Source organism: Cryptosporidium bovis (assembly GCF_009768925.1).
Source record: "Cryptosporidium bovis isolate 45015 chromosome Unknown contig_21, whole genome shotgun sequence".
In the NCBI taxonomy this organism is placed as follows: Eukaryota; Apicomplexa; class Conoidasida; order Eucoccidiorida; family Cryptosporidiidae; genus Cryptosporidium; species Cryptosporidium bovis.
Window position 1 is genome coordinate 202247 of NW_027125023.1, and position 22946 is coordinate 225192.

Below are 22946 nucleotides of genomic sequence, written 5' to 3' on the forward strand. Positions count from 1 at the left end.
TAATAAATTGGTACACAAAAATTATAAGCATAAACCCCACACATAATAAAAGCATAATAAGATAAAATATAAAAGAAAGTGGTAGCATAAAGCGAATATACGATTTGTTATTACCAATAGATTAATTTAGTTGTTATATTATAGCCATTAAAAAATGTTTGAGGCAAGATTGCAAAGTGCAGTACTTTTTAAAAAGATAGTGGAGGCACTTAGAGAACTTTGCCAGGATATAAATATAGATTGTGATAGTGAAGGTTTACACCTGCAGGCGATGGATTCCTCTCATGTTGCTCTTGTTTCGTTATCAATACAACCAGATGCCTTTGAACATTATCGTTGTGATAGACCAATAGTGCTTGGATTGGACATGCAACAACTATCTAAATTTATGAAATTTTGTGATAAGGATACCAGCATGACTTTAAAAAAATATGACGATACTGAGGATAATAGGATGAATATGTGTTTTGAGGATAATAATGGTATATTGTCTTCTAAAGAATGCACATTGAGATTAATGGACATCGAACAAGAACATATTTCAATTCCAGAGGAAGAATACGAGTGCAATGTAACTATGCCTTCAAACCTTTTGCAATCTATTGTTAGAGATATGGGTGGTATAGGCGATGAAGTTAATATTGAAATTAGTGGTAAATATATCAAGTTCTCAGTGGATGGAGATGATGGCAAAATTGACTTAAATTTCCCACTTAATGATAGCCCAGATGAAACTAAGGCTGTTCAAATTCATGCTGATGACACTGTCTCTCAAAAGTACGCACTTAGATATCTTTCTTACTTCACAAAAGCTGCTCCTTTAAGTACAACTGTCAAAATTAGCATTTCAAAAGGTGTTCCTTTGAGATTGCAATTTCCACTAAATGATAAATATGAACATGGGAATATGCAGTTTTATTTGGCACCAAAATTAAGATAAATGAAAATGAGAGCATTATGGCTGAAAGATCTTTGCTCTTAATTTATCGACTGGGACAAGTACTACTAAATAGGTAATCACTAATTGTTGCCATTTACGACTAAAATCTTCATTTTCCCTCTAGACGTCACGATTTTCATTTCATATATTTGCGCCTTTCATTGCCATTATTTTCATTTGCATGTATATCGGCCGCAATATTAAAACTATTAACTACACTACTATTGCTATTATTGTCGTCGCAATTATCGCTATTTTCATTTTTTGAACTAGTTTGCTCATCTAATCCCATTAGTTTATTTGTTTTTGTGTTTCCAACCTCAGCTTTTATCTCTAAAGCACTATTACTATTACTGTATATATTAGTTATCGTGTCATCACCATCATAACACCTCGTAAGTATGTGTTTAGACAACATTTCTAGCTGGTCATTACCAACTAGAGTTAAATCTAAGAGAGCTCTTTGAAATATCGGCTTACCAATCACAAATTTTGGGAGAAAATTGGTATTATTCTTTATACATTCTGCGTTTAGTATATCGTTCAGTAAGTTAAATAGTGATACATAGTATATATTTTTCAATTCTATTTTATTATATAGCAATAGGTCATAACATGAATTGAAGTAATAGTTATTTGAATGTTTATTTGAATTAACAATTTTATCATTACTTATATAATTGTTGTTTTTATCGTTTACCATGATTTCGTATTTTGAGATGCTTGAATATTTTCTTGAACGATCTTCTAAATTCATATGCTCACTGTTTATATACTTTATGTAATCAACTAAGCTATTCACATAAAATTCTTGGGTGTCACCAACATAATTGAGAAATTCCATTATCGTGTATAATTGAATCGTTTGTATCAAGTAAAGATTGTACTGATATAAGTCGTATTTTACAAAATTCAATTTTTTTGTTAGTGTTGAATGTAAAAATCCTAATGATTTAGTTATTACTTTGTATATTTCTTGATGAAAGTCATTATCACTATCACAATTAAAGTTACTATTGCCATTAATGTTTTTTAGATCAATAAAAAACCAATTAACCAACAGTTTATACATTACAAGTACAGTTGAATATAAATCCTGTATACAGTATGGCTTGTTAAGTATATTATTGTTATCATTCTTGAAATTGCATTCCTGTACTCCCTCTTTAATTGATATATTTATTAATTCTTCTATATTTTCTCTTAATTTATTGTAGGAATTGTACATATCCCGATCGTAAGTATTCTTGATGTATTTATGAGAATAACATCTCCAATTCTTTTTCAATAATACTCTCAAGTTTGCTAGTCTCTTCTCAAAGTTTCTTTTCTTCAACATATTTATATCACTGTCGTCATAGTTTTTGATTCTTTTTGAATCACTATAATATTTTTTTCTTTGAAAAAATATTGATTTAAAAAATGATTCTATATTTGATCTTTTCTTCGTATAGTAGTAGTCATCCACTTCACTATTTTTGCTACTTTCACCAAATTTTTCTCCTCTATAATTCACCAGTAGGTCATCTATAGACAACCTTCTTGTTTCATAATTATTGTCACTGCCGTCTTTAACATTATCGAAATTATTATCGACATCTTCCGTAACAAAATACATTCTCTCACTTGCAAGTATGTTATTTGTGAATCTCATTATTAATTCTGAAAAAGATTCAATAATCAGCTTCCATTCGTCATATCCAAACAACTTCCTGTTATTATCTATTAGTCTAAAATAAACGATAAATAATTTAAATTGTATTCTTATATCTTCCCTGTTAAACATATTAATGTTGTTCAGTAATATTATTTTATTGTTTATATCCAACCAGTCTTTAAATATCGATTTCACCACGTTTATATTTAAACAAAGAATATAATATTCCAATATCTTATAAATATTATATTTTGTTTTTATCACTTTAGGTGCTTTCTTCTTTTCCAAGTCAATATTTCCCATTTTTAAATAAAACCCACTTTCCAGCATCTCGTCAGTTATCAATTGATTCTTACAATCTTCGGTATTCAATACCTTATTCATTTCTTCTATCTTGCTTTCCAATAGTGAACAAGTATTCTTTGAATTATAACTGCTTTTTTCCTCTATGTCGTCTGTATTTGTTAACGTCAATTGGGAATTATATAGTTGGTGTTTTTTGTTAGTCACTTCGAAATTACTTTTATCTGTTCCTATTGAATTATAATTCGTGTGTTGAATAAAATTTATATCTGTCTCATCATCAACAAAATAATTCTCAAAATCATCCTCTTCATCACACTCCTCTTCGTCATACTCATCTTCCAAGTCCTCATTTTTGCCATCACTGATATTGTTGTTGATACTATTCTGCTTAAATCCATAATTATTCTCCGAATTTGAATAGTTATTAGTCAATTTATTTATCATACAACTATACCTTCTATTATAACCATCGCATTCTTTGCTGTTTATATTTGAACACAGTGAAATAGTATTGAATAACTCGTATATTAAATTGTAAACAAATAGTGTATCCTCGACCAACTTTGATTTAAGTGATATTTTCAACCAATAATGCATTATTTTTGAAATATTTGTTAAATTATAATAATACAAATCAATATAATTATTTTCAATTACATATGATCTCGTAACAAACAACAAGTATTCACGAAGGCAACCAGTGAACACTTTATGTATCTCCGAGTTAAAACAACGGTTACAATCATCGTTATTACCTAACAAATAATTGTTCACAACACTACGTTCTTGAATTAACACTTTAACCTCTGCATCATATGTATTCTTTATCATCAAATAAAATATATAAATTAGGTAATCATTTATATCACTCACCAATCTGTTGTTTATACCTATTGATAACTTTAATATATTTATCAACGTATTTACCATTACAATAGACAAGTTAATGTCTAATATAAAAACAAAATCATTTATTGATATTATACTTGCTGTTATATTCGAAAGAATATCCATCTCATTGTTCAATACACCTTCATCGTTGTCCGGACAAACATCTGTATTCTTCAATATTGTGTATGAAATATTATTATAAATATCTAAAATATCTTTAAAATCCCTTGTATTGTAGTACATAATACCGTCACATTGAATTATCATATTCGAAAGAATGTCAACCATTAGTTCAATCAATGAAATAGATGCATTTACTGAGTTTTTTGCCAATACATTATCCAGTACGTATTTAAATAAATAAAAACACGAGTAACTCCTATTATTTACGTTGTCGTCTAAATTAATACATAAAAATATACTATTTTGAGTTAATGTATTTTTCAGTGAATTTTCCCTTGATACAAATACTATTTTATTTTTATCACTTTTGTCGTATGTATTATTGCGTATAAAGTTATTTGATGAATTTAATAATTTAATAATAAAATCTTTTACTAAGTTTAACACTATTTTTAATGAATTATTGTCTAGTAATTGAATTGTCTTATTATAAAAATAAGGTATAAAGTAATCGTCCCATAATATTACTTCATAAAAGCTATTATGATAACTTGAATCAATTAATAAACCCATTATTTCAAAAATATCATGAAATAAAAATAGTCCTGTAACCTTACAAGAATATAATACTTGATTTATTGCATTAAATAACAACCCCATAAAAAAATCCCTTATTAAATATTTATTCCCTTTCTTTAATATATTTAATGCAAATATATTTTCTATCTTCTCGTAAATGGAAAAATTACCTATTATTATTTCCGAATTGTACTTGTCTATTTTTCTTAGATTTGATATTGAAAATTGATTTTGAAGGTAACTATATATTTCATTATCTACCCATAGTATATTTTCATCCTCCATTACTATGTGATTTTCCGACTTGACTTGATTGCACCAGAGATTGTTATGGTAAATGGAATTCCTGAAGTAGATATATGACTTTATTATTTGACTGCTCCTACTGTTAGCAATGGGTATGTTATTGCTGCAATTACTTACTTTCTTATTTATGTTATCAGCGAATTCCTTGCCATTGTTATTATTGGTGTTCTCAAATTGCGAATTGCTTATTGTATTTTTTGTTATACTAAATATGCTTCTTATAGACTTCGTACTTTGGATATATGTAGAGTTGTTATATTGTTCCTTAATACTACTGTTTCTTATTTTACTAATGTTTAAAAAATCAACTACTTCTTTTATGTCCTTTCCTTGGTTCACTATCATCTTATTAAAGTCAAAGTAGTCTATATTTCCATATTCGTTGCTTTTTTGTAAGGTTTTAATATAATAGTAGCGATCTATTTGCGATATAATTTCAATTACAATCAACCAAAACAAACACGTAAACTTATCCCCGTAAGAATTAGTTACGTCTAATATACACTTTATTGCAAAAATGTTTGGATCACTCAATAATAATTGACTTGGATAATTCTCACTATTAATAATTGCAAGCAAATTAGCTCCTGCCTGATCACTACTGTTCTGCCTTTTAACATCAATATTATCCATACTATGCAAATGTGTTTTAAGTGCATTTACTATTAACTTAAAATCCTTTGTCTCAACATTGTTACTACAAACATTACTATCAAATTCTGAAAAAAACAAACTTTTTGGAAAACTGCCACTCATTTTTTTGTCTTCACAGTAATTGTTAATAAATAAGTCGTTATTTATATCTATATCAGAAAAAAACAAATCATTATAATTTATTGGCAGCGTTACTATATTTGTTAAATATGACAAAATTACCATATTTATCGTATAGCATGGTTCCATATCCAATATAATGCTTAGCTCCATTATTAATTTAATAATTGTGATCCAATTAATCAAAAAATCCTTGTTAATATATATCCAAAAGTCTATATTTGAAATCATTTCTGTAATATAAGAACATACTGTTTTTGATAATAATATATAATTGCTATTATTTTCGTTCAACTCGTTATTATTACCATTAATCACACTAACAATGATATTTGTTATGCATGTTTGATAGATACTGTTTATATCACGATTTTTCAAATCCGTTACCTTCATTGTACTTGACCACTTTGTGTTTGTGCTTTGATTAATAGAATTACTAGGCTGCAGTGTATTTGAACTTTGAGATGATTTTAGAATTTTATTAAACTTTATACCGTCATAATAAACACCTGAATTGTTTAATTGACCATTTTCATTATTTAAAGATGCCTTTTTCTTTAATAAACTGTCGTTGATTGATTGGCTTGAACTATTTGGAATAATTTTCCAGTATATCAATTCCTGAGTGAGTTCATTACTAAAATATAAAGTTTCATATCTCTCTTTAATTTTTCTATAAATTTTATTTAACAAGTTATTATTTTCCTTATCATTGTTATTTATCAACAAATTAATTATCTTTTTATATAACTTATGACTCAATATTTCTATTTGAAATTCACTGTTACCATCATCTTTATTTGTAATGTCTACATTATTTATATAATTAATGAAATATTCAAAAAAAGGAAATACCACAACTGCCTGATCTCTATAATATTCAAATATCCACTCGTTTAATGTAATATTGTCGTAATATATCTCCAAAAAGTCAATAGGATAATTTGATGAGACTAATAACTCACTGTTGTTTCTAATAAAATCATTTTTTGTCATCCTATGATCGTTCTTTATTTCTTTGTTGTGAGCATCAGTGTGTAATATCATTAATGAAAATGCGATTATGTAAACGGAGTCCTTATTCGGAAACAAGTCGAGGTTGTCACTGTAGTACTTTATTGAAAATTGCTCAATTATTCTATCTAACTTCTGTGCTTCACCTGGAAGATGAAAATTTGACAGGAAGATGTATAATGAATAGTCAAGACTATGACCCTTAAATGAAAATAAGTTACAGTATTCCTTCAATACATCATTATTAACTTTATTTGGAAGAGATAAATAGTCACCAATTGAGACTTTGCTAATGTATTTGTTTGAAATCAACAATTTTGCAATAGTTAGCTCGCTCTTGTCTTCTAAAATCCCAGAATCAAAAAGCAACTCAATGCTTTTATTGTATTCACCATTATTAAAATCATTCAAATATTCATTCATTAGGTATTTTTTCATTAATATGATATTATCATCATTATTTACTGATTTTATATTATTAAATTGGCTCAAAATGTTTTTCAATACCAACAATATTCTAATCATCAATTTAAATGCCACTTCTTGTAAAGCCTTAGTATTTGTTTTATTAGAAATGTCTTCAATGAGTATATTAGTAAGTAAATTGAACAATTTAAGTATTAGGTTTTCGTTGTTTAGATTTAAATCGTATTCCCTGAAAAGAAAAGAAAATAATATCTCGTTATCAACTAATTTGTTAAATAATATATTTATAATTGTTAATTTTTCAGGTAACTCAACCAAATTGCAGTCAAATAAACCCATAATGCACTTTGAAATATAAATACCATGAAAATTAATCAAATTATCAATATGGTTACTCAAGCTCCACAACTTTAGGGAATTTATTCTTATATTTGAATCATTTAAAATTGTGTTTTTCAATATACAGAACATGTGAACATGCTTTACTTTATTAATACATTTTGAAATATAGGTATTATTTTCACATGAAACGCTACCAAAGTACCTTTTATACACAAGAATTAATGCCTCTAAACCAATACTTCTTATTTTACACACCTTTTGATCCAAGTCAATATTATTATGAGCAAATTTGAAAAAATTATTCTCAATTTCAATAAATTTGCATGATTCCACCTTCATTTCTAATGGAATAATCAACTTCAACCTCCCAATCTCCCTGCTGTTTGCATGTTTGTTAATACTTGAAATATCATTTGTCATACTTAGTGTATATATAGTTTCAATTAACAACATAAAGTACTTTTCGATATATTCATTGTTTTGCCCAAGTGATCTGTTAAAAAAGAATTCAATTATCTGAATTAGAACTGAACTTGACGAATTTTTTACTCCAGTATCAATTGTACTACTATAAATGTTAAATAATGTTAATATTATTGAATAAAAAATAATACAATCGAAATAATTTATATTAATTTCTATTATTAACAGTAGTATTTTTATAGTTTGTATTTTTGTTGAATCATCTTCAACATTTTCGTACAATTCAACTAAAAGTTTTGTTAAAAATTCCAACCCGTTCATAATATTATTATTTTGTAACCCAAGTTCACTACAACCATAAAATGTTGAAATATCTACTGAGATAGATCTAAACCTCTCGCATGAAACGAGTTTGTGTATCCCATCTAATGCTATTGCTATTAATTTCTGATTTGTGTACTGTTTACATGATTTGTATATTGGGGAGACAATATATGGGTAAATAATATCTAAATACCCATCATATTCTTTAAAATCAAGCTCACCGTTTTTTCTTTTTTCAACAAATGTTAATATACTCCGAATTTCTACATCTGTGGGTCTATCCAAATAGTCTTTCAAGTCTAAATTTGCATCAAGTTCTATATTACTATGATTTATTTCACTATTTCTCAAAATTTCAAAGCCAACAAATAACTTTAATTTGTCAATACAATGTGAAGTAACAGTCTCCAAATCCTTATATTTCCTCGAGCTGTATGCAAACTTTTGAATCGACTTTAATATATTAATAAACATGTCATAATTTCAAATCTTTACATCAAGTACTATTATTTTTTCTTTGTTTTTTTCTGAAGAAGGTAAGCGTCGAATTATTGTGTATATACTCCCTTTCCCAGTTTATATTGATATAATATTTTTTATCTATGTGTACCCAAAATGTAAAACTTTAATTAATTATTACTCACACTTTCCAATCAATTCTCTTTACATATACACAGGCATCCTTACCTACCTACATAACCTTTAACATTTAAACGCATAAATAATTATTTGATGATCTTCCCGCTTAATACTTATTTACGTTAACATTTATATAAATATTAAATTACAAAGTGTTGTGGTCATTTAATAATTAAACGGACGAATATATCTTTAATTTCCACCTTTTACTGCTTTTGATTGATTATATCAGTTCACTTTACAATTTTATAGCTGATAATTTGCTTGTCTCACTTTTTTCCAAAAAGAAGAAAAAAACCACACAAAACCCGTCAAAAAAAACAAAAACAAATATATAAATGCTTTAAATATAAATAAGTTACCTATAAGTTAATTCAAAATTCTAAGAAAATATACCAATGTCACTTAATAATTTTTATTATTAGATGTTCAGTGTTTTCACATGCATAAATCAGTGCAACACAAACTTATAGTTAATAATAAGTGGTATATCAGTATTCTAAAAGCTTGTTAATAAATATATTTAGAAGAGCTAAATAAAAATCAAAATAATATGTGATTAGTGCAAATAATTTACCAACTTGTGATTTAAAATGGTGGTATAATTTACATGTCGTTTTTAAATGAAATGTACTTGATTAAATGTTTTTGAATGAATTGAAATTCAAAGGCGAAATTGTTATCGAACAATTGCCTCTCAGTTACGTGGCTATTATAAACCATTTGGTTTAAATTTATTATTTTGTTGAGTTCATTATGCGAAAAAAACTCTATTATTATCTTTTCAATAAATGTATAGTTATTTTCATTTCGTTTATCCCCTTCTTTACTAGAATCACTACTTAACATAATTCCAATAAAGCTAACTGTGTAAATTAGAGATGCTACTTCATAGTAAAAAACCTGTAGCTTTTTAGAACTAGAATAAATATCTAAGACTTTACAAATATTCGGATCTATTAAATTTCCAGACAGAGTATTTTTAATGCGAGTTGCCAAATATATACAATACTTAGTGAATGTAAATACTGATTTTTTATACTTATTTGAATCTATGGACATCTTTTTATTTCCAATAAAGCTTTCTATAATGATGCGAATTTTATCCATTTCCGTATTAAAATTCACATTAATCCCCTCAGAAAGATAAAAGGTAAACATCCTTTTCCTTGAACTATCGCCAAACCTTGTAATAGAGTAAATAATATTTAAGTAAGTCCTTAAAACATAAACAATTAGATCAATATCTGTGTAAACGATCGCTTCCTGGATAGTAAGTCTAACCAAATAACCAATATAGTATAACAAATTTAACACATGGTTATTCGATATTTCAGTGACATGAAAATGCAACATAAAATGGTTTCTATAAGCTAAGGGTACGTCAAATGTTGAATATATTACTTCAAACGTTGTTTTAATTAAAACATTTTCGACGTCTCTGTACAAAATTAAAAAATGATTATCCCCGGTTTCAGTATTTAAATTGTTGGACTCTATAAAATTCGAAATTATTCCGGTTAGTAGTTCGGAGTGTTTATTTAGCAACTCCAATCTGTGATATTCTTTGTTAACCTGACAGTCTTCTAAATAGTAGTTTTCAACTATTTCTTGCATTGCGTTTCCAACAATAATAGATATTCTCATAATATATATTCTGAACCAAAGAGTCATTGAAATATAGTCAATAATGATGAAAAAAATACTACTTGGTGAAAATTTTGAACATAGTTTTTTTTCATTTTTTATTTTCATATCTTTTAGGATAAAATTGGAGATTATTCCAATACCATTTTCAATTAGATACCTCCCACGTGGGAGCTTAAATGATAAAGCTTTACTTAAGAAGGATCCAGAACATCTATAAAAACAAATAATGGCATTAAAAATATATAGTTTGTAAAATATACCTTCACTTAACCCCTCTTCCGGTTCAAAATCTCTGAAAAAAGCAATTAATTTCATTCTCAAAGTATTTCCAATTACGGAAGAAATACTCTCGAGATTTTTAATAGTTGTGTCTATAATAAAGACAATTTCAGAGTTAAATTTATTTTTTGATCTAATCAATACTCTCCTTTTCTTTAAATTGGCTATTTCTAGTTCTATAGTTCTCTTTCTATTCTCGTTTATCCTGTATTCGTCCGAGCCTATAGGGGAAGGGCTCATAAAATGCTCCTCAAACTGTATATCATCGTCATCAACATTATCTGATTCTATTGACACTCTGTTATTATAGTATTCTACGATTGAATTTAATATAAAGTTACATATATTAAAGTTTGAGACGTCGTCTAAATTGCACCAGTCCTCAGTCTTAACTATAAGTATGCTCATTATTAGGACACAACCCAAATACTTGGAAATTGAAAAGGGCAATTCCTGTAATACTCTAGATATATCCACAACTTTATCCGATATTAATTTATATCCCACACCCATATCTGACTCGTTTTTATGTTCTAAAAGTGTAATATACGTTAAATACATTGCATCTATCGACTCAAAAGATGTTATATTTGTTTCGTTTATTCCCTCCAAGATACCTTTTAAATACACAAAATTTGGATGAATATTTGCTTCCTCTCCATGTTCACTTTCCAGGATAGACTCCAACATTTGGTCTGGAACAATCTATACATGAAATTAGTCGTTATTTTCTGTCAAGCTTTTATTCTATATAATTCTTAATCTTTATTTTTATCATGACTGAAACTAGATTCAATGCATGAAAAGCAAAGCGGCGGTTTAGAAACGGCGCCTAAACGATGGCAACATTTGGCGTAGAATTTGACATTAAGAAAAATAAATAGGCGAGATTAATTTCCTCTATCGAAGTTAACGTTTGAGAAATATATTATAACAAGAAGCCAAACATATATAGGTAATACACTATTTATCTTTTTGCAATCGTCTTTATATTGAAAGTAGCTAGAAATGAAAAAAGGATTAAATAAAGAGGACAATTTATCGAGTGCAGTGTCGGGAAAACATAAAAATACAGAGGTAGGAATAAACCCGGCTATAGAGAAACTTTTGAGTGAATGTATATCTTCAAATCCTTTACGGAGAATCGTTCCTAACGTAAAGAATACGGAAGGTGACAATATCGTTTCACGTAAAAAAGAGAAAAAGGTAGCAAGCAATATACAAGAATCGGATAATTCTGAATCAAAACTTAAAAAGTATGACAAGTACAGTGACCCTAGAATAGACAGTACTCTATTTGTAGGTAACGTAAGTCTACATATCTCAGAGAAAGAATTATTGAGGAAACTTGAGCTGAAAAATAATGAAATTGTCTCAATTAGATTCAGATCTCTCCCAATTCATCCAAAATTTGCCACAAACAAAAAAGTTGGAGCAGCTTTGGAATGTTTCTCGGGAAATAGTGGGACGAAAAATGCTTATATTATATTGAAGGACAAAAATTTGATGAAGAATATAATCAATAAACATTCTGGTGCGCTATTTTCTGGGAAATACTTACGTTTAACACCTGCATCGAAAGGTAATCAATTTAGTACTTTTGACAGAAAAAAAACTGTTTTTGTTGGTGGTTTACCCAAACTTTGTACTGAGGACGAACTTAGAAAATTCGTAACTATTTCCTTAAACGATGATTGTGTTAACTCAGTCAGAATAATTAAGTCATCAACAACTGGTAAACCTAAAGGTTTTGGTTTTGTTCTTTTCAAAGATAGGAAATATGTAATGTTGTCAATTAAGGCATTAAATGGAAAGATGTTTAGAGAATCAACTATCACAGTTACAAAAGCTTTGTCTGAGGAAGATGCGAGAAAAAATTCAGAGAAAATTGAATCTAAAGATACTAAAAAGCAAAAACATACGCATAAAGGCAATAAGAAAACATTAGTAAGAAAAAAAATAGTAAAAAGGGCCAAAATCAAAAGTGAAAAAAATGCGTAAATTCAAATAAAAGTTACTAATGTAAATTAAATAATAAAAGATTGGTATAATCAAACGTTTTAATGTTTTTAAATGAAATATTTTTATAAAGCTAAAGGCTTATATTTAAATTTAATGTATTATCACATATTTTTTCTGTTTGAAATTTTACTAATTTAGTCATTTCTTTCGCAAAAAAGCTTTTATTTCGCTGAGCTATAGAAAATGAGGTAATATGTTTTATTGAAGCATAAATTAATTGTTCATTTTTCCATACATTGTTTTCGAAACAGCATCTACCCTCCCTAATAAAAAATGCATACATTGGCGCCATCATGTTTCCGGGATGCATGCACAAAAAATTGCATGTGATGAGCAATACAAAAAGTAGGTAAAAAATTTCACATAACAACTGAACACTAGAATACTATAAAAATAAGTTTCAGATAGTAAATATAAAACATTTAAAAATACGGGTGGCAATTAATTTGTAGTGATTTAAGGCAGTCATTTGAAACTCTAATTAGAAAAGTTAGTAAGATCAGGTTTAAAAATGACAAGCTCATTTTTAAGTTATTTAGAACATTTTTTTGTGAATCACAATAAATGTTGCTCAAATTTGATTAATTTTGAAAAGAAAGAAACAATACAATGTATTGATTTAGACCCACCACAAATAATAAATACAATTTCTGATTTTAAAGATGGGGGTGTTGTAGGGTTTGACATTAGCCAAAAGGATAAGTTTCAAGATTTGTTAAAAGAAGTAAGAGTAAAGATATTTGGTAAGGTTTCTGTTGAACAAAATGAAATGGATAAAATTGACGAAATGAATAAAAAGAATAGAACAACCTTGAGTGAGGAGGTAAACGTTCCAAGACTAGATCTAAAAAAGAAAACTAGAGTTATAAAGTTTGAAGAGGAGGAATAAATTTAACGATTTATATATTTATTAAAAAAATTAGCTGGGAACTATATTTGTCAATCAAAGCAAACAAACAAGACTATATGGTATTTAAAATGAAAAAAAAAATTTAATTTAAAAATGAATAGACAGTAATCGATGTGTGAAGAAAATAAACAGTGAGAGGTGGGTACCATCCAAAAGTTGATTTTTTGGTTTTAATGCAACTTTTGTATTTAGATAATTCCATTAAGAATGAACGCCATTCCAATAATGAAATATAGAATAAATATGAGACCCCAAACTTTATGTACTCTTCCCTTCGAAAGAACAACAACAAGAGCTGAAAAAGGAAGGAAATATAAAAGTTGATAAGTGGCAGTAATAATTTGTGACTCAAAGTGAAGATGAATATCTTTTGAGAAACCAAGTTGGATAGTTCTCACAAATACAGAACTACCGAATCCAAATAAAAGCAGAAATACGCAGGCTCCATAACAACCTGCAAGACCCATATGAGCATGGCCAGCCCTCGAAACAGCAACATTAGCAAAAAGATCGGCAATAGAATTCCCCATAGCGACAACAGTGAGACCAAGAATAGCAGGTTTAATCCCGAGAGTAAGTCCGATTACTCTAATGCACTCGACAAGTTCATTTACCAAAACCCCATTCCAATAAATTGACATAATGATTCCAAATAACATGTTACAATACATAAGGAAGTTTTTTAAAAACATTCTTTTGTCTGAGGAAATATCAATATCTACGAATTTTTCTGATGTGGATGACTCAAATCTACCATCTTTTGTTTCTCTTGCATCAAAGTTTTGTTGATTTTTGTTGGGGGAGTTCTCACTATTCGAAGAAGCATTGTATGTATAAACTATTGGTTTTGGAATCATAGCAGGATTAGTTGAATCGTTTGCAGTATCGTCGCCCTGAGTTCTACTCACGTCGTGATTATTACGAGTGTTAATCAGAACCTGACTTCGATTTTCGACCTCACTTATGCAATCTTCCGAGTTGTAGTCATCTGGAGGTATTATACATGTATATATTACAAATAAAATTAGGGAGAGTATCGAAGCAGATAAAAGGGCAAGCAAATAGAATAAAGGGTGGTTTTTATACATTTGCTTCTCGAACCCAACTGCCAAGATAATAAATAAAGGTTGCATTATTTGAACAGATCTTCTTAGTGAAGGGGAAGGTACAGTTAGGTATAGTACAAACATAATAGGAGTCATTAATAGTTGTCTAATAAAGTTTAAGAAACCAAAAATATCCTCTTTTAGGGCCTCAAAATCTGACCAATAACTTATCCTGGAATGATGCTCACTTTCTTCTGCACTTGCCACATTCACACTTTCAATGAAATTATTCCCATTTATTTGTCTGTAGCTGAAGCTTTGGCTTGTTCCTATAATATATCTCGTTCTACTTTCCCTTGTCATCATTCTTCCTCTTTTTTGAAGTTTCATAACGTTTTCTCTGTGAGCTGGAGGGGGTAATAAGGAGTTGTAAAGTGATTCAGTTTGGTAAACAACCTCACTCATAGAGAGGTCTCTTGAAAGCCTAACAGCATAATCATCACTTACAAGAACTAGTTCAGAATGAGAGTTTGATCTATAGCTGTTATTCAAAACCCCATCTCTTGAGTGACTCCTCACTACATTTTTGCCACTCTGATCAATTGGACTGTTGTTAGTCGTTACAGCTGAATAGCTTGCAGGTGAAACTATATTTCTTGAATTTGCAGCAAATGATACTGGCGACTTTGACCTGTGAATGTTCCATTGCGGGGGAGGTTCTAATGTATTATTAAAGAGCTTCTCTCTCTGAAGAGGTAACAGCTGTCTTTGGCCTCTTGATGTGTTACCTATTTTTCCAGGAATCAGTGCACCTTTCTCCGAAGCATCTTGTAGCAATGTTGAATCACACCTTATAGAATTATTATGAAGAGAATTTGATGAATTAGGTGTAAGCACTCTCCCACTAACTTCATCATTTGTAGTACTAGGAGAGGGTGAATGGGATGGTGTGAGTAAAAGGAGAGCTTTTTTAATACTTCTCGATTTAGAACCTATTCTGTCCCAATATAGTTCTTTGTTCATTGTTCCCTCTCTACTAACACTCTTTCCTTTGTCTTCTTCGTAACTCAAAAATGATAGTTTTATAGGCGGAATTTCAAGATCATTTGTATTTGAATCAAACTTTTCAGAGCTGTTTCTATTTCCATTCAGAGAGTCTGGAGGAGTGAAGGGTATTGAGGGTACATTGGTTGTGTTATTATATAATATACTTCTAATATCTGTTACATTACTGCTTCTTAAACTGAATTCACTGCTTTCATTGCCTTCTTTTGAGTTAATTACATGTTCGTAAATTTGCCCGATATATTCGTCTCTAATTGTAAGACTTAAGGGCATTGAACACGAGGTTGATTTTTCACTCCACTGGAGAAGTAAAACATAACAACAATACGCTATCAAAGGTACGAAAGACATTTTTGGTGAAATGTATCCCAGATGGTTTATAATTAACAATTGAATTAGACCTATTGTTAAAGCCATTGTATCTCTTAAATGATTAAATACTGGAATATTAATGTAGCTACTGTTTGTACCACTCTTAGAAAATACCATTACACAACCAAATACAACCAATATTATAAACAGACAAGCACCAATTACGTCTCCTAAGAAAACGTCTATTGCATCTTTTTCACCAATTGAAACACTAACTATTCCAAGTATTACATCACTAGCTGCGTTGCTAAAGGCCAAAAGTGTTGATCCAGTAAAAGTATCTGAAAGTTTTAAACACTCAGCGAACTTAATCATTAATGATGATATGTAAGTGTCAGCAACAGTGCCACATGCTATAAATAATATACATGACCATGCTAATAAACATATTGCAAAGACTATTTTATTAAAAAAAATACCAATAATTGAAAATGGGAAGCTTTTGCTGCCTTCCTCTCTTTTTTCTTCAATAACTGGTTCAAAAACATAGTTGTAGAAAAGCCTTGAATATGGTATTAAAGTTGTTTGCTCTTCAAATATCCCTGACCAGTGATTTTGATCAAATCCAGCTAAATCTGAACCCTGTTCGTCAATACTACAACTGCTTAGAGATTCATATTCATCCAAATCTGGCCTAAAACATTCTGATACTATTATTAGACATAATAAAGTGATTAAAAGTAAAGTTTTTCTTGAACAACTTGTTTTATTTTTCATTATTTTCAGGCTGTTAATTACCATTGAAGTAAAAAACGTACATATCAATGAATACACCCATTCAGACGCGTATAGAGGTAAGTCTAATAATTTAAAGTAACTTTTATTGCGTATTCAAGTATATTATTTCTATTTCATATGTGAAATAGTGACAATTCTCCTTTTCTTACTAACCTTTTGTTTAAGTATAGTAAAAATGGGTTTTGTGGTTATCAATAAGTTCTGATTATTTGTTGGTACGAGTTACTGTTCTCAATTCAACATCAAGCTATAAAATAAAAAGGAAACATGTGAACATTAACTATCCTTTTCTATTCAAAATGTATATTTCTAATAGGTAAAACCGTTTAAACCAACAAAAAATCTATTTACTTATCAAATAACTCAGAAGCACCAAACTTTTAAGTTATATATTCGAAAATCAATTCACAATTTCACAAAATTGCTCCTATCCTTAATCACTTTTTATCTTTAAATCACTTCCGCCCTCTAATAGTCAAGTTAGTTATAGTAACAACAAGTTCCCGCCAAGACATGGCTATTAAGATAGTATATAGTAACTGCATATTATATAAATATTTTTTAATCAACGAAAATAATTACAAAAAAAATCTATAAAATTGAGTATAACAAAAGTGGGTAAAGATATATTTGCAAAAAAGCATTAAAGAATAGGAAAATAATCTACTTTTTTTGTATAGTAAGGAAAGTCGTAGAGCAAATTTTATTTGAAGAAACTGCGTTTTTAATCTACAAGTAAATAGTTTTTGTCATTTTCATTGTTATTTTGGAATACATTATTGCTATGCACTGCATAATAATAGTGAATGTTTTTTGTGAAATAAACTGTTATTTGCGATATTCCGGATTGCTGTGCAATTAGACTATTAAATAAAGCAATAAAGCTATATTTCCACGAAGTGGGGGATGGATTTTCTTTTTAAATAAATTGATTAGGAAGATATATATTTTTTTGGAAAAAAGATGAAATCTGTACGCTTTTCTGATATTAATATCAAAAATAGAAAACAGTCAAAAAGATATAATAAAACAAATGACGAAAGTAGCAAAGTAAAGGTGGAAAACACTGCCAAGGTAGAAACATTATGTGCATGTTTTGGAAAAATACACACTTTACATGCAACATGTATTAAATGTGGTGAGTTGTAGAAAAATTAGAGAAGTGTAACCGCAAAATTTGTGGCTTATTTTTATATAAAGATACAAATAACAAACCTGTAATTATCTATTTGTATCTATACCTTTAAAGTACTTAATTTTATGTTAGGAAGAATAAATGTAAACGATTAAATAATCGATCTATATGTTATTTAGTTATTTTTGGTATATATGATAATAGATTAATTATTGTTTGACACATTTGGGATATCAAAAATAAGAATGATGCTATAGCATCATCTTTACCACATTTTTGGGTTACACTGTTTTCTGCATCAATTAACTTAGAACGTTTAATAAAATAAATGAACACTTTTCACACTCTTGAAACAGGACGACTAATATGTGAGAAGGAAAAGGATGCATTTACTAATGGAAGTAAGTGTTTATATTGCGGTTTTGAGATATCCTTGGCAGAAAAAAACGATGATAAAGAGGAAGATGAACACAAGAATGAAAGGAATAAAAAAAAGGACGATGTGATATTGATCCCAAAGAACATTTTTAGCAGTGAGGAAGTGGGCCATTATATAGAAGCTGTTGAAAGGAGAAACAGAATAATTAATTACGCAAAAAATGCAAATAGAATGAGAGTTATCGACGAGGAGGTTGACTGGTATTCGGAATATGAGAATCAGTGGAACACGAAGGAGGAAAGGATGTTCGCTTTAAAGATGTCTAATGAGTATATAGAAAAAATATCTAAAAGTAAGTTAATTCGTTTATTTTTTATAGATATATATAACAATACAGGTATTTATATGTCTTGGTAAATTCTTTATAATTCAATATTACTTCTAATTAGATGGTAATGTTTGAATTTCGTATTTACCAATGTATAACTCACTTGGTTTGTTATATGCAAAAATAAAACAGATTTTTTACTTATTGATAATTAGGAAAAACAATGATAAATATAGATATCGAGAACAAAAAAATAGTAATGGATGATGAGTTTCAAGCGAGAAATACAAAGTACTATTCAGACATGTTAGATGAGTTTGAAATGAGAAAAATCGACGAGAAAAAGAATTGTATTGATGATAGAAGACTAGATAATATAATAAAAATATTGGAGGGAAAATTAAATATAAGCAATGACTCAGAAATATGTATTAAACTTAGGGATTTATCCAAACAAAAATTCGGTAATAGTATAGATAGGTTTAATATTGATTTTAGTGATTTTATAGATGATATAGAACCATGTTCCGATGATTAACATTCAATAAGTGAATATAAAAACTAAGATGTAAATATTTAGATTTTTGATATGTATATTACAATTAAAATAGCATTTTTAGTTGTTTTTTATGTAATTCTAGTTAATGTGTGGCAAATATGTTCGCAAATGAAAAAACAAAACTAGTGTGGTGAGATGGCAAAAATTTTACAAATAAAAAACAAGGAAAAATGGTTATAAATGTAGGAAATACTTTATTTAATTAACTCATTAATTAAATAGTCAGTTAATTGTTGGCAATTACGCATTATATTATTAACTACTTTTTAGTGTCATTAAATAAAAATATACACAAAGAAAGTTGATGTCATTTTATTTTTAAGATTTTAATAACACAATATTAAATTAATGCTAGTAATATAAAAACATATATTGTTTATAAAAATGAATATATCAAACAAACTGCTATTACTGCTATTGTCGTTAATAGAATTATTTAAATATATAAGTACATCCTCACAATCATCAACAAATAAAAATGAAACATTAGAGGATGTTGCGAAAAATCTATTGGTTAAATTTGAGTCAATGGAATACCCTGGAATACATAATATAACGGAACCATTAAACAAAGTGGTATACGGCCCGTTTTTCTATGAGATAAACAATGTATCCCTTCCATTGAATATAACGTCACTTACTGGAGGCGCTTTCAATCCTCCAAATAATCACGGATCAGCACAATATTACTATGAAAGTTTTGTAACAGAACCATTTACACCTGACGAGAGTGACATACCACCTTCATTTGAAGCAAGAAAGGTAATAAGGGGAGGAGTTGGTGCTCAGAATGGTACGTATGTATTTTTTCAAGAGGAAATACAACTATTGCCAAATTCTAGTTCAGATATAAATAATGGAGGAACAGGAGTCAATAATGGCAATGGTGGTTTGATTACAAATGTAAAAATACCAAAAGGCTATTTTTCAGTAAATGGAACAAGATTACCAGTAGGAACAACAAGTTTTGGCCCTGTTACATTTCCGAACGGTGCTATACTTCCGTTAGGTGCATTATTGCCAAATGGGACATTATTAGAGGCAGGGAAGCACTTGGACTATTTAACAACATTACCTGGTGGTACATTATTTCCAGGAGGTGCAACTTTTTTGGAAGACAGTAATTATAAGCCCACATTAACATTAAATATGAATTGCAATTTCATAGGGACAGAAACCTATGGTTATCGTTGCTCAAACAATTCAGAATTAAAACCAGAAGCATCGTGTTGCATAACGAATACACTATGTTATTCATCAACTGGTTTTAGCAATATGACATCTTTGTCTATACCTGCAGGAGGCATATTACCATCCGGATCGAACCTACCAAGTAATTCGTTATTGTTGGGACCATTGACTATATCAACGAACACTGTTTTTGGTGGTGGTGCAATACTACCTGATGGTAGAATTATAACACCAAATACAACGGTACAATATGGTACTGTATTGCCTACAGGAACATTTATAGCCGATACTATCTATTTAGAGACAGGCGGTGTATTGATGGGTGGTTTGATATCATTTGGTTCATCACCTTTTATGATAAATTTACCAGCAGGAAGTAAATTGGGAATAGGAACATCACTGGGAGGAGGCGCAATACTGAAAGGAATATCTTATTTAACTGGTGGTGCAATATTTCCAAATGGGACGATATTACAACCAGGAACAATTCTCCAGCCACCATTACATCCGGATAATATAATAACGGAAACTTCATTGTTGTTCAATTATCACATAGGAATACAGGACAACTTGGGGTCGTGGGTATTACCATCAGGTACATTGCTTCCTGGTGGTTTCTCAAATAGGATTTCAATGGCAACATTACAGGGTGGGTTTTATCAATTTAACACTCCATTTGGATTTAAAAACGCAATATATAAATCAGAGGAGTCTGAAGGCAGGAGTACAAGTAGTATTGGTAATGGGATTTCATCATTATTATTGAATTCTGGCGATTATGACAATATATTTGAAAACAATCATCCATATTTCGATGACACAGGAGTTTCGTCAAATTTATATTACAGATCGTCGTATTCAACGAGTGAAAATAGCAATAGTAATAGCAATTTGATAGGATTTAGAGTATTAAACTACCAAATACCATCTACAAGCAATTATTTGGAATTTCCACAACAAATATTGTTGATAGAGAAGGTATATTTTCCAAGTGGATTTAGTTCAAACGGCCCTATTTTATTTTCAAATGGTACAGTAATGGCGAGTCCGGTTATATATAAATCAAGTGTGACACTTCCAGCAGGCACTTTTATATTTGGTGCACTATTGACTCCAAGAATGGAGTTGGGTGGTCCAATATTGGTACTTGGAACTGGAATATTACCACCATCAATAAGATTAAGTTCGTCAACATCACTGCCTTCAAAAACATTATTGCCAGGAGGAGCATTTCTACCACTAGGTGGAGTGTTGACAGGTGATATATTGTACCCATCTGGAAAAGTAATACAATCAGGAACAAAATTTTCATCAAATTCATATATAAAGCCAAACGCATTTTTAACCAACGGATTAATATTACCTGGTGGTGGAATATTTCCGGGGGGTGTTATAATACCTAATGGTCAATTTATACAGCAAATGTCTGTACCACCAGGAACTATATTTCCACCAACAACAACATTATTGGGAACAATACAAATGTTAAAGGGTGGTTCATTACTTCCAGGTGGAGCAGTTTTTTCAGGAAATAGTACGGTCCCGTCAGATTCACAATTGTTAATAGGTGCAGTATTATCGCAAGGTACTATATTGCCAGGAGGAATAGTATTTCAGGCTGAAACAGTAGTTAACGGGGGTGTTCAGTTATCACCGTTAAATTCACTTTCTGATATGGATATTAATCAGGATGACTTTAATCCAGATAACTACCCACCATTTAACACACCTGATTACGATGGTGGTAACGGAAATCAGAATGATGAATATAATAACAATACATTAACTTACATAACTGCACAGGTCAATATAACCAATTTTTACTATAAAGATCAGTCACAGGATTCATTCTCGTTCTTTAAGAATCTATTTGCCTCTAGCTTAGCACTATCAATGGGAATTGAATCTTCTTCAATAGCAATAAATTCATTAACAGCAGCAACCAATCCTTATAATACATCTAGTATATACTATAATTCAGCATTAAGTCCAACAAATAGTTATTCTGATGTAAATAACAACTATTATTCAACAAACCAGAACGGAATATCTGTTACATTTGAAATATATCCAAAGTATGGTATATCTATATCCTTAGAAGACTTAATCGAAATATTGTTAAACAATGTAATTCAAAATCCGTCAAGTTCGTTTAATAGGATATTCTCATGGGTTGGTTTTATGATTTTAACCGATAAATCTCCTAATTTCTGGACTAGACATCTTAGAGGCAATAATCGCAAGATAATTAAAATACCATATTTACTGAATTCAACATTAGTTAGTGAGAGTGGTCTTAATTCTGATAAAACTGATGGTCTCAGTGAAAATTTAGTGGAGATAAATAACTCTAACATTGACGACGAAAGCGATAATATGAGTGTTTCACTATGGGGAGAGGTATTTCAAAACACCCAAGTGTATGAGAATGAAAGAATTGACAAAAATGGGGACAATGATGATACGGAAAAACAGGGCATTGTTTCAAATAACATCAACTTTTAATTAATGTAATCTATGTGAAGCAT

At 29.4% G+C, this 22946-nt stretch overlaps 10 protein-coding genes across 10 annotated transcripts; 7 read left to right on the forward strand and 3 right to left on the reverse strand.

Annotated features, from left to right (window-relative positions):
- Positions 1–154: 154 nt before the first annotated feature.
- On the forward strand, positions 155–940 carry FG379_001407 (proliferating cell nuclear antigen; the record flags this gene model as incomplete). Its single annotated transcript, XM_067327010.1, has 1 exon — positions 155–940. The coding sequence occupies one exon, from the start codon at positions 155–157 to the stop codon at positions 938–940; it is 786 nt and encodes a 261-aa protein (XP_067183916.1).
- Positions 941–1076: 136 nt separating this feature from the next.
- Positions 1077–8579, reverse strand: FG379_001408 (large Sec7 domain containing; the record flags this gene model as incomplete). The annotated part of the gene is made up of 1 exon (XM_067327011.1): positions 1077–8579. The coding sequence occupies one exon, from the start codon at positions 8577–8579 to the stop codon at positions 1077–1079; it is 7503 nt and encodes a 2500-aa protein (XP_067183917.1).
- A 771-nt stretch (positions 8580–9350) lies between these two features.
- On the reverse strand, positions 9351–11363 carry FG379_001409 (uncharacterized protein; the record flags this gene model as incomplete). Its single annotated transcript, XM_067327012.1, has 1 exon — positions 9351–11363. One exon carries the CDS (start codon positions 11361–11363, stop codon positions 9351–9353), a length of 2013 nt encoding a protein of 670 aa, XP_067183918.1.
- A 318-nt stretch (positions 11364–11681) lies between these two features.
- On the forward strand, positions 11682–12674 carry FG379_001410 (uncharacterized protein; the record flags this gene model as incomplete). The annotated part of the gene is made up of 1 exon (XM_067327013.1): positions 11682–12674. One exon carries the CDS (start codon positions 11682–11684, stop codon positions 12672–12674), a length of 993 nt encoding a protein of 330 aa, XP_067183919.1.
- A 532-nt stretch (positions 12675–13206) lies between these two features.
- FG379_001411 (uncharacterized protein) lies at positions 13207–13584 on the forward strand (the record flags this gene model as incomplete). The annotated part of the gene is made up of 1 exon (XM_067327014.1): positions 13207–13584. The coding sequence occupies one exon, from the start codon at positions 13207–13209 to the stop codon at positions 13582–13584; it is 378 nt and encodes a 125-aa protein (XP_067183920.1).
- Positions 13585–13793: 209 nt separating this feature from the next.
- FG379_001413 (sodium calcium cation exchanger having 12 transmembrane domains and signal peptide) lies at positions 13794–16805 on the reverse strand (the record flags this gene model as incomplete). The annotated part of the gene is made up of 1 exon (XM_067327016.1): positions 13794–16805. One exon carries the CDS (start codon positions 16803–16805, stop codon positions 13794–13796), a length of 3012 nt encoding a protein of 1003 aa, XP_067183922.1.
- A 984-nt stretch (positions 16806–17789) lies between these two features.
- On the forward strand, positions 17790–18116 carry FG379_001414 (uncharacterized protein; the record flags this gene model as incomplete). The annotated part of the gene is made up of 2 exons (XM_067327017.1): positions 17790–17964; positions 18094–18116. 2 exons carry the CDS (start codon positions 17790–17792, stop codon positions 18114–18116), a joined length of 198 nt encoding a protein of 65 aa, XP_067183923.1.
- A 173-nt stretch (positions 18117–18289) lies between these two features.
- On the forward strand, positions 18290–18757 carry FG379_001415 (uncharacterized protein; the record flags this gene model as incomplete). The annotated part of the gene is made up of 1 exon (XM_067327018.1): positions 18290–18757. One exon carries the CDS (start codon positions 18290–18292, stop codon positions 18755–18757), a length of 468 nt encoding a protein of 155 aa, XP_067183924.1.
- A 134-nt stretch (positions 18758–18891) lies between these two features.
- On the forward strand, positions 18892–19206 carry FG379_001416 (uncharacterized protein; the record flags this gene model as incomplete). Its single annotated transcript, XM_067327019.1, has 1 exon — positions 18892–19206. The coding sequence occupies one exon, from the start codon at positions 18892–18894 to the stop codon at positions 19204–19206; it is 315 nt and encodes a 104-aa protein (XP_067183925.1).
- Positions 19207–19611: 405 nt separating this feature from the next.
- On the forward strand, positions 19612–22923 carry FG379_001417 (uncharacterized protein; the record flags this gene model as incomplete). The annotated part of the gene is made up of 1 exon (XM_067327020.1): positions 19612–22923. The coding sequence occupies one exon, from the start codon at positions 19612–19614 to the stop codon at positions 22921–22923; it is 3312 nt and encodes a 1103-aa protein (XP_067183926.1).
- Between the last annotated feature and the right edge of the window lie 23 nt (positions 22924–22946).